The following is a 17,762-nucleotide window of genomic DNA, read 5'->3' as shown; positions in this document are numbered from 1 at the left end:
ATACATTTTCTAAAACCATTACGATCTAATTAAGTATGCTGAAATTGTAACAGATAATTCGTTACACACAGAATAGTAATTTATAAGAAGAAAAGTTAATATAAGATTTGCAATTATTTTGATGTTTCAGAAATTTGATATTCAGTTACTATTACTAATAAAGCTGTCTAAGATTTCTAGTCAGTGTTATTTATGTTGGGTATTTTTTCTACCATGTTAATCTAAGAGGAAGAACTAAGAACTTTGAATCAGTTTTCACAGTTACTGGAGAGACTCCTAGATTCTAAATGCTTGTGATTGTAGTTGTAGGATTGTAACTTGTGATTGTAGTTGTACGACTCTTGCGACTAGAAATCTTAGACAGCTTTATTAGTAATAGTAACTGAATATCAAATTTCTGAAACATCAAAATAATTGCAAATCTTATATTAACTTTTCTTCTTATAAATTACTATTAAATAGATAGAAGTGACTGAGTTAAAAATCCTTTCTTTATTCCTACATTAAAAAGCCTGGAGACTTAAATGCTTCAACAGTCTTGACAGTGCGTTTATGTACCTTTTACACACAAAATGTAGCCCAAAGGTGCTACATTTATGGGAGCAGGACTTGAGTTCTAGCCACTTCACCAGAGTCTCACTGTCCTGGTGAGAACCTGGGCCATTTATTCCAATTTTAAAACAATATAAACAATACATTCTTTGTAAATGATAGGTTTTTTTTCCAATGATTCATTATCAAAGTGTAAGTAATAAGCTTAAACTCCACTTGTGGATTCAACCTACTACATATTCTAATGCAATAACTCTATGAGATCATTTTAAATGAGAAAAATAGATAAATGGCTTATATACTCATAAGGATTTTAAAAACTACACAAGTGAAGTAATACAGGGATATAGAGTTTTTTCAGCATGGAAAAAGGCCCTTTGGCCTATTGTGTCCATATTCAAACATCCATCTATTTTAATCCCACTTTCCAACAATGACCTTACATGTTTGATGTTTGAGTTGTCATCACTTAAACATTGAGAGTCCCTGCCACTACCACCCAGATGCCACTACCTCTGTATTAAGATTATGTTACCCCAAATTGCCTCTAAACCTTCTGTTCCTTACCTAAAAAGATTTGCCTCCAATTATTGACTCCTGTACTAAGAGAAACATTTTTCCTTCTCTACCCTGTGCATGCCCCTCAGAATGTTGCACATCTGAATCAGATACCTCTCAGCCTTCTTTGCTCTGACAAAAACAATCCCAGTCTATCTGGTCTCTCTTCATGGCTGAATTGCTCCAGCCCAGGCAACATCCTGGTGAATCTCTTCTGCACCCTCTCTTATGCAATCATTTATTTTCTATAATGTGTTAACCAGAATTGCACACAGTACTCTAGCTGTGACCTAACTAACATTATGTACTGGTTTTGAATGTGTGAAAGGTGGTAGTTACGTCCACTGCACATAATATTAATGTATACATTTGATGCAGTTATTCCTCATTAGAACATTGACTTAAAAAAAATAATTTTCTTGTAAACAGACTTACTTCATAAGTTATTTTCAAACTGGACTGAAGTAATATTGGGGAGAATTTTGGATGGCTTTCAGATGTAAGCCAAAGCCGGAAATTTGTATGTGGCTCAAGTCTATTCAGTTCCTGATTAAAAAAAACCAGAAAATTAATTAACTCATTGAAAAACATGCATTTTTTTATTTAAATGTTCATACTGATCTAACATGCACCAATATATCTTATGATGAACTGTATTTTGCAGCTGTAATTAGGGCAAAACTGACATTACTCATTACTATCACTGTGAAACTGGCAGCAATATTTATTGTAAAAGTTAAGTTCTGCTGAATAGAATAAAATTGTTTTTTGTAAATATACTAATTTTTAAATTACTGCTGAACGACTCACTGGCCCTGAAGAAACCTCATTTTATATTAGTGGAATGTAATCTTAAAAATGTGCCCCCTAGTCCTGGAATTTCCCCATGCGAGAACAAAGACAACAACCACTAACTTTATCGATACAGTTAAGAATGCTCAAGCTCAGCTGTGTGAATAATCAAGGAAGAGGTTATCACGCCCTCAAGACTGGAAATTGAAGTAAACAGGAATCAAACCTATAGATGTGATAGAAAGGGATCTGATATTTGAAAACTGTAAAACTGATGATTTTACATTTGCCATGTTTTTTTGATAGTCTTCGAAGGGTCAGTGTGGACTTGTTGAGCCTAATGGCCTGTTTGCACACTGTATGGTTTCTATGAATTAAGTACAATAACATGATCGATCAAATCAGACTGCAGTTTGGAGGTTTGATTTGTGAATAGTAACATCAGCTGGAATCTTAACATCTTTTAATTTTAAAAATCACAAATAATGCACCTAAGTGCAAAACCCCATCAAAAACTTAAACTGCTTTTTAAAAAATGACTTTTAAGAAAAATGGTGCTCACACTTTGAAAAAACAATCCTGCGTAAACCATATTCGTATGTGCAAATTGACAGAGGGATAAACAGATTCAAAAAGACGAAAGGGCCAAAGGGTTATTATGTGAAGAAAGATTTCCATTTCATGGAATATTGCTGCCAATACTGGAACAGGCAGGAATTGTACAATTGGAATGGACTGCATGTGAACTGAACAAAGACGACGGTGCTAGGAGAAAGAATGAAAAGGACTGTAATTAAAGTTTTAAACTAATAATATGGTGGAAGGAACTGCTAGAATTTACAGAAACCCAATATAAAAGAATCAGCAAATATGAGTAAAGGAACAAGGTAAATGAAGGACTAGCTAAGAGAAATAATGACCAGAGATTAGATAAAGTCACAGAACATAAACACAAAATAACTATTAAAAACAGTAGGAGACGAATAATAATCAAAATTGAGTTAAATTGCTGCCACAGTAATATACTTGGTATTCACAATGTAGTGGATGAACTGGAGGCAATAATATGTGAGAAGATTTAGAGTATAGTGGGATCGGCTAAAACATAAATACATAAAGAAAATTATTGGTACTAAATATTGCAGCATGGGATACATTTAAGAAGGAAAGAGGAGAAGCACAATCACAGTGCTAGGTGCAGATAACAGAATAACAGTAGAGGGAAAAAAAGCTGTAACCAGCAACAAAATAGCTACCAAATCCTTAAGGATTGATTTTAAAGATAAAGTATACAGTGTATAGTGTAGAATGGCAAGTAGAAATAGCTAGAAGAAGGAACTTGCAAAAAAGAAATATGCTGACTCCATGAAAATTCAGGTCATTGCCTTGTCTTTTACATTTTATTAATATTGGTAGTGCCTTTCACTATGAGCTTAAAAATGTCACCCTCTTTCTCAATATAATAAAAAGTAGTCTTTTAGTAGCATGTATCCCCAAACAAAATGCATTATATTGATTCAAATTTCATATATTAGCGCAAATAGAATCTAGGAAAGTAATTGGATTTGTGTATCAGCTTATTGCATGAATTTCTAACAGTGAAAGGATTAGATCTTTAAGTGCATTGGGTAAGAGAGGCCATTGGGATTGGAATACCAAGTATTCCTTGGTATGGGGGCATGAGGGGTCATGGGAGATATGATAAGGAACTTTCAAATTTGTCTATCACAAAAGTTGCTATTTCGGGTTGGGACCCTTCATCAGGACTGGGGACGGGGAAGGGATCTCAGAAATAAATAGAAAAAGAGGGATGGGGCCAGGGAAATGGTTGTCTTTCATAAGGTTCTCTCGTACAGACTATGGTTCGCAACACCTCTGAGGCACCATAAACCATGACATTTTCAAAATCTGGCCTGACATAGTGAAAATTGCAGAGAATTAAGACATGTAACGGAGGCAATTAGTAGGAGAGTAGGACATGATCTGAACTAATTTGGACCCTTTAACAATCCTGGTGAAAATATGAAGCCCTGTGAAAGGACTTCATAGAGTCATAGAGATGTACAGCACGGAAACAGACCATTTGGTCCAACTCGTCCATGCCGACCAGATATCCCAACCTAATCTAGTCCCACTTGCCAGCACCCTGCCCATATCCCTCCAAACCCTTCCTATTTATATATCCATCCAGATACCTTTTAAATGTTGCCGTTGTACTGGCCTCCACCACTTCCTCTCGCAGCTTGTTGCACACACGCACCACCCTCTGCATGAAAAGGTTGCTCCTTAGGTCTCCTTTATATCTTTCCCTTTTCGCCTAAACCTATGCCCTCTGGTTCTGGACTCCCCCACACGAGGAAAAGACCTTGTCTATTTATGCTATCCATGCCCCTCATGATTTTATAAACCTCTTCAACATCACCTTGCAGCCTCCGTCATTCCAAGGAAAACAGCCCCAGCCTATTCAACCTCTCCCTCTAGTTCGAATCCTCCAACTCAGGCAACATCCTTGTAAATCTTTTCTGAACCCTTTCAAGTTTCACAACATCCTTCTGATAGGAAGGAGACCAGAACTGCACGCAATATTCCAAAAGTGGCCTAACCAACGTTCTGTACTGCCGCAACATGACCTAACACCTACACCAATACTCTGACCAATAAAGGAAAGCATACCAAATGCCGCCTTTGTTATCCTATCTACCTGCGACTCCACTTTCAAGGAGCTATGAACTTGCACTCCAAGGTCTCTTTGTTCAGCATCACTCCCAGGACCTTAAGTGTATAAGTCCTGCTAAAATTTGCTATCCCGAAATGCAACACCTCGCATTTATCTAAATTAAATTCCATCTTTCACTCCTCAGCCCATTGGCTCATCTGATCAAGATCCTGTTGTAATCTAAGGTAACTTTTTTCACTGTCAACTACACTTTCAATTTTAGCGTCATCTGCAAACTTACTAACTATACCTCCTAAGCTCACATCGAAATAAATTATATAAATGATGAAAAGTAGTGGATCCAGCACCAATTCCTGTAGCACTCCACTGATCACACACCTGAAAAACAACCCTCCGCCACCACTCTCTGTCTTCTACCTTTGAGCCAGTTCTGTATCTAAATGGCTAGTTCTCCCTGTATTCTGTGCGATCTAACCTTGCTAACCAGTCTCCCATGGGGAACCTTGTCAAACGCTGTTTTAAAAAATTCTCAAGGTCAAGGACCAGGCTCGCAGGAAAGTAGTCTGACACAGAACAAACAGCCAAGAAGCGAGTCTGCTAGAATATAAGTGTTTTATTCCCCGCAGCGTCGCCACAACCAGGTCTCGTACTTACAACGGGTCTGGTTTATACTCACTCTACGTGTTACCGGAACTGGGAGCCGTCAGTTCTCGTAGAGCGGTTGCCAACAACCCACGCTCGGCGGTTAAACGCAACCCCGGAGCAGACTCACCGAACTGGAGACTTTTCCAGCTGATATACTCTTTTCCAGATATAAACATTCATGTGAACAGCAGAGCAAGGCTAAAAAACACATTCCATTCTGGTTACATACAGATAAGAAGATTCACACGGGGAGGTGTGTAATAAGATTCACACGGGACTAAGCAACACCTCCATTCCGGTTAGATTCACACATGTATTGGGACATAATTTTTAACCGTTTCACCACAAACGCCTTACTGAAGTCCATACAGATCACGTCCATCACTCTGCCCTCATCAATCCTTTTTGTTACTTCTTCAAAAAACTCAGTCAAGTTCATGAGACATGACTTCCCACACACAAAGCCATGTTGACAATCCCTAATCTGTCCTTGCCTTTCCAAATGTGTGTAAATCTTGTCCCTCGGGATTCCCTCGAACAACCTGTCCACCACCAAAGTCAGGCTCACTGGTCTGTAGTTCCCTAGCTTGTTCTTACCACCTTTCTTAAATAGTGGTATCACATTAACCAAACTCCAGTCTTCCAGCACCTCACCTGTGACTATCGATGGTACAAATATCTCAGAGAGGGGCCCAGCAATCACTTCCCTAGCTTCCCACAGAGTTCTAGGGTACACCTGACCAGATCCTGGGGATTTATTCTGGAAAATGTAGGTGCAGAGCATCACCAAGGGAGTAAAGAAGGGAAATCAGACAAAGAAATGTACACATTCTTGATGAAACACAACCATTTTTGTCCATCCTTTTATTTTAAAAAAGCATGAAAAATTAGGCTCTCATGAACCGGCAAATCTTTTGACCAACATTTCTACTAAGCAATCCATTAAGAGAGTGCTTTAAGGTTATGAATTAAAATCAGCAAATGTGCATTTAACTGTACCATTTCTTTTATTTTCAAAAACCTTAATGTACGAAGCATCATTTAGTACCCTTATAACATTTCACAAACACGAAGTAGCTGTTACTATATAGTATTTACAACACAAATAGGTTATTCAGCTCAGTAACCCAAACCAGCAGTGACTAAGTTTTCTTCCACCTTTTTGCACTTACATTCAGCAAAATATCTTCCTATTCCCTTCCCCTTTGGGTATAGAATATATAGAATCCCTACAGTGTGGAAACAGGCCCCTCAACCCAACAAGTCCACACTAAAGAGTATTCTACCCAAACCCGTTCCCCATTACGCTACCTTTAACCCTGACTAATGCACCTAACCTACATATCCCTGAACACTATGGATAATTTAGCATGGCCAATCCACCCTAACGCACATCTTTGGATTGTGGGAGGAAACCGAAGCACCGGCACAGACACAGGGAGAATGTGCAAATTCCACACAGACAGTCGCCCGAGGCTGGAATTGAGCCCGGGTCACTGGTGCTATGAGGCAGCAGTGCTAACTACTGAGCCAAAGTGCTACCCTCAGCTTTCCCTTAGATGAATAAATGCTGACCATGTCAATACTTTCCTGAATTTCTTACTAGATTTTCTAGTGTCTATCTTACATTTGCAGGTGAAATTACTGTCCTGGCTAATACAATTGGGTGGCTCGCTAGTCTAGGGGGCACAGTTAAGAGTCTGGAGTCTCATATAAGCCAGACTAGGTCCAGAGGACATAAGTAAACCAGATGACAATCGTATGATGGCCATCATTGGACATTCAATTTCAGTTTCTTGTTATGTTCAAATTCCATTATTTGCCATGATGGGATTCAAACCCTTGTCCCAAGAGAATTACCTTGCTCTCTGAATTATTTGTCAATAATTACCATTGTGCTATGTGTCACAACCAGATTGATCAACTCAAGACTGGGTATCCATGAGGCAAGGTGAGCCATTACAGCAGAACTGTACTCCAATACAAGCTGAAACTTTCTGGGTCAGCATATTTCCCACTCTGCTGAAAATGTGTTGCTGGAAAAGCGCAGCAGGTCAGGCAGCAGCCAAGGAGCAGGAGAATCGACGGTTCGGGCATGAGCCCTTCTTCAGGAATGAGGAAAGTGTGTCCAGCAGGCTAAGATAAAAGGTAGGGAGGAGGGACTTGGGGGAGGGGCTATGGTCTGGCGATGGAGGAGTCCAAGGACCTGCATTTCCTTGGTGGAGTGGGAGGGGGAGTTGAAGTGTTGAGCCACGGGGTGGTTGGGTTGGTTGGTCCGGGTGTCCCAGAGGTGTTCTCTGAAACGTTCCCACTCTGCCAAGGTATCAACTTTTGATGAATGAAGGGAGCATCAGACATTCCAAAAAACTAGGAGTCAACCTGATGAAGCTTCAACACTTTTATGCATTGCAAACAGCATAACCAGCAACAGATAGATTAAGTGATTCTATAAAGTAATGGATCAAACCTAATCTCTGCAGTCCTGCCATATCCAACCGTGAATGGTGGGGAGACAACTCACTTGAGGCAGTGATTCCACAAATCCTCAATGATGCAGAGGCACAGCAAATCAGTGCAAAAGCCAAGGCTGAAGAATTTGCAACACCTTCAGCAAAAAGTGTGAGGTACATGATCCATCTTACCCTCCTTCAGAGGTTCCCAGTGTTACAGATGCCAGTCTTCAGATAATTTAATTCAAAAAAAAGGCTAAAGGTACTAGATACTTTAAAGGTAATGGGGCCTGGCAAAAGTACCGAAAACTTGTGCTTCAGAACATGCCGCGGCCATAGCCAAGCTGCTCCAGTAAAAATACAAGGCTGGCATCTACCCAACAATGCAGAAAATTGCCCAACTGTTTCCTGGACACAAAAAGCAGGACAAATCCAACCTGGGGAATTACCATCCCATCAGTGACGTAATATAAGGTATTACTAACAGTGCTACAGTGCTCAGCAACAACCTGCTCACTGATTTCCAGTTTGTTTTCCACCAGAGTCACTCAGTCCCTGATCTCATTATAGTCTTGGCTTAAATATGGATAAAAGAGCTGAATCCCAGAGATGAGATAAGAGTGATTGCCTTTGAAATCAAGGCCCCATTTAACAGTGTGACTTCAAGGAGCTACAACAGGAGTCAATGGGAATCAGAGAAAACTTTCCATTAGTTGGAGTCACACCTGGTGCAAAGAGAAGATCATTAAGTTTATTGGAGGTCTGTTATTTCAGCCCCAGGATAGCAGAATTCCTCGAGGTTGAGTCCTAGACCCACCTGTCTTCAGCTGCTTTATCAATAGCCTTCCGCTAATGATTGAACAATTTTCAGTACCATTTGCAACTACATGAATACTATAGCAGGTCTCTGTTCAAACGCAGCAAGGCCTAGACAATATAAAGGCTTGGATTGACAAGTGTCAAGTGAAGTTTGTGCCACAAAAGTGCCAGGCAATGATCACATCCAAAAAGAAAAAAAAATCTAACATTGCTCCTTGACAAGCAATGACATTGTTATCACTCAATCCTCCCACTATCAATATCCTGGGGTTACCATTGTCCAGAAAATGCACCAGACTACTGTGAATACAGTGGCAACCAGAGCAGGTGAGAAGTTAGGAACCTTGCACCAACTAACTCATCTCCTAACTTCCCAAAGCCTGTCTGCCATCTACAAGGCACAAGTCAGGAGTATGCTGGAATACTCCCCCACTTGCCTGGATGGGTGCAGCTCCAACAATATTCAAGGAGCTTGTTACCATCCAAGACAAAGCAGTGCATTTAATTATCACATTTACAAACATTCTCTTCCTCCATCAACAATGCTCAATAGCAGCAGTGGTAGAAAATACAAGACACACAAAAGAAATTTACCTAGACTTCTCCTATGTCACCTTCCAAACCCAGGACCATTACCACTTAGAAATTCAATGAGAGTGGATCCATGGGAACACCACAACCTGACAGTTCTGCTCCAAGCCAATGACCACCATGACGTGGAAATACGTCGTCGTTCTTTCCAAGAGAGAGACAAAAACAAAGAGAGAGTGAGAGTGAGAGAGAGACAGAGACAGAGACAGAGAACTCAGGAAAGTTGCATGTCACTGTAATTAGTAGGCAGCAAATTTTAGGTCAGGGCTCCAGAGAAGTCTTGTAAACAGTTAGCGCTCACAGGAAACGGTGTGTCATTAATAGTTCACTACAGCACAGTGGGGTTTAAAAGTCCATAAGCAATACTTGCTTTGTGCATCTGAAAAAGATTAGAGCTTAGGAAAAATCAGAGGGCAATTCTGATCGAAGGAATCTCGCTGATTGTGAAAAGCAGGAGTTGTACTTATGATTATTTCCTGGAGTGTAGTTTCCAAGAATCCAGGACAGCACAGACGAAGGAAAGGAAAATAAACCAAAAACTGGTGAGCAGTCTTTCAATCCATCCATGACAGTCGTGATGTGAAGGTGCCGGTGTTGGACTGGGGTAGACAAAGTCAGAAGTGACTCGATACAAGGTTATAATCCAACAGGTTTATTTGAAATCACGAGCTTTCGGAGTGCAGGTCCTTCATCAAGTGAAGTAGAGGAAAGCACACAGGCACGTAGAATATATAGGTGGATTCTGTGCCTGTGTGCTTCCCTCCACCTCACCTGATGAAGGAGCAGGGCTCCGAAAGCTTGCAATTTCAAATAAATCTGTTGGATTATAATCTAGTGTCGAGTGACTTCTGACTTCATCCATGACAGAGTATGTTTCATGGACAGGTTGTTGAAAACATAGAATTGTAATCTCTTGTGAACAAACATAATATATAAATGGCTACTACTGTATATACAGAATCTTTAGGACATTAAAATAAAAATGCCAACAAAACTGGGACCATGCTGATCTTAAAGCTGCAACTTTATGAAACAAATATTACTTTCTTTGGTACACTGATCCCTATTTCTTGCACAGCAACATAAGGGCACCATGCAACCCACTATATCTGTATTGAGTTAGATCTAAAGGAATTTCACCAATCTACATTCTCCCCAGAGTCCTGTATCTTCCTCAATCTTCAACATCTAATGGATTTGAAGCAATGAATGGTTCTCAAATCACTATGTTTGTTGCCAAAAAATAAGTGTAATGATGGGACTTGCTTGGCAGGAAGCTCTGACCTTAAATCATCCGCAAGCCTCCCTAATGAGCTACGCCTGCAGCGATGGAAGCTGACATAACCCAGTTAGTGCTTTGTGTGGGAAGTGCAGCTTTCTTGAGCATTGCCAAAACATCAGAGTGAAGTAGCCCTATTCACATCAGTACATGAAGAGAAGAATGGTGCAAACTCATGGAAACCAGAAATTTTCAGACTCAGCCTGGCACATTGATTGCAGCCTTTCAGATCCAACACATTACACAGGAGCTTAAAGGTTATTTTGGAAAAGAAAATTTAAAAACAAAAGAAAATTGAAAAATTTGCTTGCAACTTCAAGCAAGAGCACAAGCTTTTCTTTTAACCAAGTTTCTTATAGCATTTGCCGCAGCAGCATATTTAGCTCACTGCAAATAAACCTCAACAGTTTTTTTCACTATTATAGACCAGTCTTAAAATGGGAAAGAAAACAGTGTTTTATGTTTGCAATAGGAGTTTTATGCCCCATAAGGAAGCAGAAAGTTGTGCAGTTCATTCATTAGAGCTATGGCCATTCTCATCAATTTTCTGCTTGTGATTTTGGGATGCCTAAAAAAGGGTTAAATGGGGAGGGAAATCTTGCAAAACTTTAGATCTATTAAAGATTTGCATGAATAAGTCTCAGTTCTCCTATATCTATTGTTGAATAAGTACATATGTCAATTATCATGCATTATTTTAATTGGAAGAAAAATTATTTCTAAACAATTGTGGTTCCCATAGATGAATTTAAATTTGCAATCACATAGTACTTGCTCAAATTTTCATTATTGGTACTGTTGATATCTAGTTTCATCATGCCATTTTTAGGAGAGGGAGCTACATATTAATGAAGCAAGATGTAAGGTTAATGAGGCTGTTAATTAATAATAATTCGCATTAATAGGCACCTGGCTACTGCTTAGTGTGAATCACACCTTAAAACTTGGAAAACGCAACCCATTGCTCGAATGTCCAAATGGATTTTCTTGGAGTTCTCAGACGATTCCCAAATTTCATGCCATACCTCACATTATTCAGGTCCCTATAAGATTCTGCCCTGAAAATAATCATCTAAAATTTCTTCTTATCATATTTTAGGAAAGACACTAACTGATTTTATATAAATAGAACAGTCAGAATAGTAGAAGGAATTTCAGATGATATTTATGATCCATTTCTGAATTTAAAGATCTTTCTTCTTGAAGTATGCTCATTCCTTAAGAAATCAGAACTAGAAGATGAAACAAGCCAGAGAGTTTCCCTTTATTCAGGAAGCAGTGCTATTTGTCATAACAGAATCCTTACACTGTGGAAACAGGCCCTTCGGCCCAACAAGTCCACACCAACCATCCAAAGAGCAACCCAGCCAGACCCATTCCCCGACCCTGTTACTCTACATTTACCCTGACTAATATACCTAACCTATATATCCCTGAACGCTATGGGCAATTTAGCATGGTCAACTCACTTAACCTGCACATCTTTGGACTGTGGGAGGAAACCCATGCAGACAGGGGGAGAATGTGCAAACTCCACACACACACACAGTCACCCGAGGCTGGAATCAAACCTGGGTCCCTGGCGCTGTGAGGCAGCAGTGCTAACCACTGAGCCACTGTGCTGCCCCACAAATCTTGAATAATAGGTCTTGATCTATTATTGTTCAGTTAATTGGTAAACTAGAACTAGGAAACCATATTATCACATGCACCACTTTTAGGGAGGATCACCACAAAGTTGAAAAAGCCATTAACCCACCCAAACCTGCATTTATAAAAATAAAATAACTTAAAATGAATGACAACCACACATTTTTAAAATGGTGCTTTAGGGGAAAGAATATAAACAAAAGGCTAATATTTCAAATGGATTAAGTGTTGTGGGTTTGAAAATATACTTACTGAACATTTCAAAAGAAAAGAAATTGGCCCATTAAATTGAATAGTAACACAAAGTGATCCCACTTTGTGATACCAGTGCATAGATTCAAATAAGTCTGACCTCACGAGAACAGCATCAAAGTTAAAGTGGTAACATCACAAAATATATTGAGATTGTGAAAACTGATTTTGTAATAAGTAAAATGACAAGTAAATTAGAACAGTGTTATCAGGAAATAGGAGAAAAATTCAAATGAACATGCTATCAAATGTATTATGCCACATGGAGAATAATTCAGGGCTGCCCAAATTTAAGCAAATTATGCCATCAACATTTAGACAATTAAAACTGATGAAAACAACACTAAATATGTAAAGCTTGCTGTGTTCTTTTAAAATAAAGACATCTCTCTTCTCACTCAAAATAACTTTTATGGCAGTCCAAAGTCAGAAACATCATCAATTCAATAGCATGACAGACTTGCGGTATCATAGTCCACTGTAATATATTAATGTAATTCTTTTGGTTTTAGACTCCAAGTTGATTTCTGCCAATTTATATTCCTTTTCATGAGTGTCCTTCCTGGAGGTCTCAAGATCTCAAATCTCTTGGTACATAAATAATCAGTTACACTACCTAAAAGAAAATCCTCGCATAATTTCACACTTCTCATCTGGGTATTGTTAGGCTAACAAATCTAAACAATGTTTCCCAAGCCATAACATTTCTTGTTGGTTTGGTTGGCCTTTATTACCTCACCATGCACTCTAACGCACAGTTGATTTTAGAGTATCAAACTTCATCAGCCATTTCATAAAGTTAGGTGCTTTGGTATTATGGATGGAGTTAAATAAAAATCTTATTCTTAAATATTTTCCTAACCATTAAGATTATTTTGTGATTAAAGAAACTTGAATAAAAAAAGAAAATAAGACATAGGCTGGGGCAAAATGTACTTATCAATTTATCTATGGCCTCAGTTTAAGAATTAGTGGTCAGAAAACCAAAAGAAAAACTGGATCAAGTACTCATGGCATATATGAATGTCCAGTTTTGGATTGTAGTTCTAAAACTGGAATGGAGCCTCACACTTGTAAAATCTAAAGTACCTAATGCTAATTTCAGTCAGCACACAGCAAACTTCACATACGCTTTCCAAAATGGCATGCATCACATTTCCAGGATGGTGATCGGGGTGGAATCTATCTAACCTTACTTTTTCACCCAGCAAATAGATGCAATAATATCCTTCGCTTCCCTTGTTTTTTTGTACAAATTTTGCTTGATCTTTAGCTCCAGCTAAGCTCCACACAAAGAATTGAAATACATTCCTGGACAGGTATATTTTATTTACATGACCACTGTCAATAAACTTGACAGTAATTTGCAGTAAATTACCTCAAAGATTATAAAATATTCGAAGATATGACTTCTTCTCAATTACATTTTAAAATCTTTCCTTTAAATTTATGAAATGTTCATTAATTACCAAACTTGCCTCATTAACTATCTAGAAGGAGAAAGTGAGGACTGCAGATGCTGGAGATCAGAGCTTAAAAATGTGTTGCTGGAAAAGCGCAGCAGGTCAGGCAGCATCAAAGGAACAGGAGAATTGATGTTTCGGACATAAGCCCTGATGACATCCCTCACATTTGATTCTGCCCCAATCTTACTACATGCTGTTCCCAGAAGAACTCACCACTCAGTAAATATCCCAGAATTCACCATATCCCTTGCCTCCACGACATTTTTAAAAGTCCATTGTGCACTGGGAAAAGCACTATCTTCCCAGAGCTGGCCTGCATGGTTCCTAAGATTTACGCTGGACATGACATACAGGAAGAAATCAGACCTCCTCTTTGCAGGCAAGTGAAGGTCCTACTGGATGTGTAAGTACAGATGCAGGACTTCCTCTTTTCCCAGGACTAACAATAGAAGTCACAAACAATGCAAACTTGGATGGAGGTTACCACACCCCCACCAGGTTAAAGCAGTCTGTAGGAATGTGGAGCACGGTGGGCAAAACATTAATACCCTTCTTCACTCTGCCAACATAAGTGCCACCATCTTCTCTCTGAACCTCAGACTCATTCTATCTCTGCTACTGGATCCACTACCAAGGCTTATGCTCTAGCACTCTTATTATTGCCTTCAACATTTTCCCTCACTCTCCGTTATCCTCAACACTCAACACCACTAACTGTACATCCAAGCCTTCCCAAGTTCCTCAACTGGTGTGAAGGCTGCCCTTTATCAACCATATCAGGACTCCCAAGCAAAGACTATCTTCCTTCACTTGGCTGAGGCCTGCTAACAACGATGACATGTTTCTTTCCTTTGTGTCTGTGCAAAAGTGCAAGGCAAGGCAATGCAGGACAGGAATGCTCGGAGCCCACCCAGCTCAGCTCAGAATGAGTGCGTGCTATGGCAGCAAGTGATGAGTCTGGAGATGTAGTCTGGTGCAGTGCATGAACTGTACATGTGTCCCTGAATTCACAGTGTCCTTGTTGAAGCATTGCAATGAAAGCTGCAAGTTCATCTCAAGGTGCAGCATTGAAGTTCAGAAGCATCCTGCAAGTGAATCAAAGATGTGCCACACAAGGGTTCTTAAAGACAAGTGCATGTCAGATGTCAATGGAAGTGGGTGAGTGTGGCCCTTGCCCATGGAACGTGCCCTGTGATGTTGGTGCCTGGTGCCTCACATGGAAGTCCTTTATAGCAAGCAGCAACCTGAATTTGTTGTGTACTCACTGGATTTCATTTGAACTTTTCTCAACATTTAGCTTGTTTGCAGAGTTTGGTGAGAAAGAAAGCTTAATACTAATAAGGTGAGTGGGTTATCAAGAAACCAGTTAACAAGCAGTAATTCCCCTTAACTGGCAACTGCCCAGTGAGGAATGGACTGTGTAGCTATTTGATATAATATGGTTCCCATTTTGATTCTTTGATTGTTAACTGCAAATATTTTCTTTCTATAAATCTTTAACAAGAACGGTTTTATTGAAATATATAGCAGATGGATCAGAAACCTAAACTAAAAGAGCTTAATCAAAACAAAAATCAGTTTGTGTATAAAAATATCAAAGATTTGATATTCCAACAGTCAAGGTTATGATATTCATAATGGCTTGAAAAATTGTCATGTACAGTTTACTGTGAAAAGAGATTTATCCAGTGAACATTTTAACATATTATAAAAACAAATTACTCACAGGTTGGCAGGGTTTTTAAGTATAAGGGATGACTGTAACTCTAAATACATTTAAACAATCCTTACCTTTTCCAAAACTGGCAGCCAGACTGTAACCAGATGCAAGTTCTTTAAACACAACCATTCTCCATTGCGTGCACATTCTTTTAATGTTTGGATGGCTATATCAGCTTGACCCTGGCCCATAGCCACCTGCAGAGGTAGAACAAAACATAATTTTTTTGTCTCTGCTAATGCCTTTGAAATGATAAATGTTTAATCATCATGAGTGGCTAGTTAAACAAAGAGAACTAAACAGCTGTGATATCATACATTAAAACTTAACTGATATAATAAGTTAACTGATATATTATAGTATCAGATATGCACTATAAAAGATAAGTTCTATGATTTCCACCATTTTTTTTAAAAGCACATATTAATTACATTAAAGCATATAAATTAGGAGCATGAGTCAGCCATTTAGTCCTTTTGAGGCTTCAAGATCTGCCATTTAGTAAGGTCTTGGCTGTTCTGATTGCAGATTCAATTTCACATTTCTATCTACCTCAATAACATTTTATTCCCTTGTCAGTCAGGAATTCATCTACTCAGTTGTACAAATATTCAATGACCTTACCTATAATGGTCTCTGGGGAGGAGTATTTCAAAAGCTCTCAATTATTGGAGAGAGAAAATACTCATCTCCATCTTAAATGGATGACTCCTTATTTGTAAATTGTATTCCCTAGATGTAATCTGTCCTTAATCACGGGGGAACCTCCTTTCAGCATTTTCCATATAAAGTCACCTCAAGATCTTATGTACTCCAATATGATTACCTCTCAGTTTTCTATAATTCAATGGATACAGATTAAATCTTTCTTTCTATGATAACTCTTCTTCCCAGGCCTCAATTGAGTGAACCTTCTCTGAATTGCATCTGATACACTTAAATTCTTTCTCAAGTAGGGGGATGAAGTTTACACTTTGGCTGCAGTCCCATCTTTTAAAATCAATTAAACTGCATTATCAAGTGCTTTAGAGATGATTTACATGCATTAAATCTTGGCGCTCTGAATATTTTTACATTTTTCGACCTGCATTAAGTTAGCTTTCTACCTGCTACTACAAGCTCCCATCCAAGAGATCAACCGACCAAGTCTTAAAATATTTTGAGCCTTCTAAAAATGACTTTTGATCAAAAAAGAGAAAATAATGTTTTAGACTAAATGGATCACCTAATGATATCAAACATATATCTTTCCCATTGTATTACCAAATTATGTCCTCACATTGATATTACAAGCTTTCTGAAATATTCTGAATTGCAAGGGCAAATATTGGAGGTTTAAAATATTAACCCAGTAGCAAATACAGTTTCAATTACTTTCTATGCTATTTGTTTCAAAGGCAAAGAATAGAATCGAGCAGATTCTATAATTATGGAAGGACGCAATGGCCTAAAGGTATTATCACTAGACTATTAATCCAGGAACTCAGCTAATGTTCCGGGGATCCGGGTTCAAATCCCACCATGGCAGATGGTGGTATGTGTATTCAATAAAAAAAGTCAATTGTCAATAAAAACCCATCTGGTTCATTACTGTCCTTCAGGGAGGGAAATCTGGCCTACATAAGACTCCAAACCCACAGCAATTTGGTTGATTCTCAACTACCTTCTGGGCAATTAGGAATGGGCAATAATAATGTTCCGGGGATCCGGGTTCAAATCCCACCATGGCAGATGGTGGTATGTGTATTCAATAAAAAAAGTCAATTGTCAATAAAAACCCATCTGGTTCATGACTGTCCTTCAGGGAGGGAAATATGGCCTACATAAGACTCCAAATCCACAGCAATTTGGTTGATTCTCAACTACCTTCTGGGCAATTAGGAATGGGCAATAAATGCTGTCCTAGCCAGCAATGCCCACATCCTGTGGATGAATAAGACAGATACCTAGGATGAGGGAGTTGGATTTTATGGAGGTGTATATTGCTTTCACACATCCCCACCTTGCAAGTATCAGCTGAGGCATCTAAAAACAACGCACCCCACAGTCCAAATGTCTTGCCAACAAGATAATCCTAATTCCTTGCCAGAGTCTAAACAGATCAGGAATGGCAATTCTGCCTCTCAGGAAGAGGAAATCTCATTTCTGAGTTTTCTAAACCGACTCAATTAGCCAACTGCTCAGGCAATGCCAGAGTTGTGGGTATTGCTGAGGTAACACACAGGCCCATACAGCACCTTAATGGATCCTGAAGCCAGGTAACACCCTTGAATTAAGTGCAGGGAGGGATGAGGCAGCCTGGCCACTGGAT

The 17,762-nt window shown here is 39.0% G+C and overlaps 1 protein-coding gene across 5 annotated transcripts in view; it reads right to left on the bottom strand.

Moving 5' to 3' along the window:
* LOC122550689 (cytoplasmic dynein 2 heavy chain 1) overlaps positions 1-17,762 on the bottom strand; it is a 555,979-nt gene that overhangs the window by 108,526 nt on the left and 429,691 nt on the right. For all 5 annotated transcript variants that reach the window (XM_043691809.1, XM_043691805.1, XM_043691808.1 and 2 more), the window contains 2 exons: positions 15,523-15,648; positions 1,546-1,656 (listed from right to left, as the gene is read on the bottom strand). In XM_043691809.1, coding sequence (XP_043547744.1) covers positions 1,546-1,656; positions 15,523-15,648 — 237 coding nt within the window. The remainder of the gene's footprint in view (positions 1-1,545; positions 1,657-15,522; positions 15,649-17,762) is intronic.

This window comes from Chiloscyllium plagiosum, chromosome 6, assembly GCF_004010195.1.
Source record: "Chiloscyllium plagiosum isolate BGI_BamShark_2017 chromosome 6, ASM401019v2, whole genome shotgun sequence".
Classification (NCBI taxonomy): Eukaryota; Metazoa; Chordata; class Chondrichthyes; order Orectolobiformes; family Hemiscylliidae; genus Chiloscyllium; species Chiloscyllium plagiosum.
Note: the sequence above shows the minus strand (reverse complement) of the source record. Positions and strands in the feature narration are given on the sequence as shown.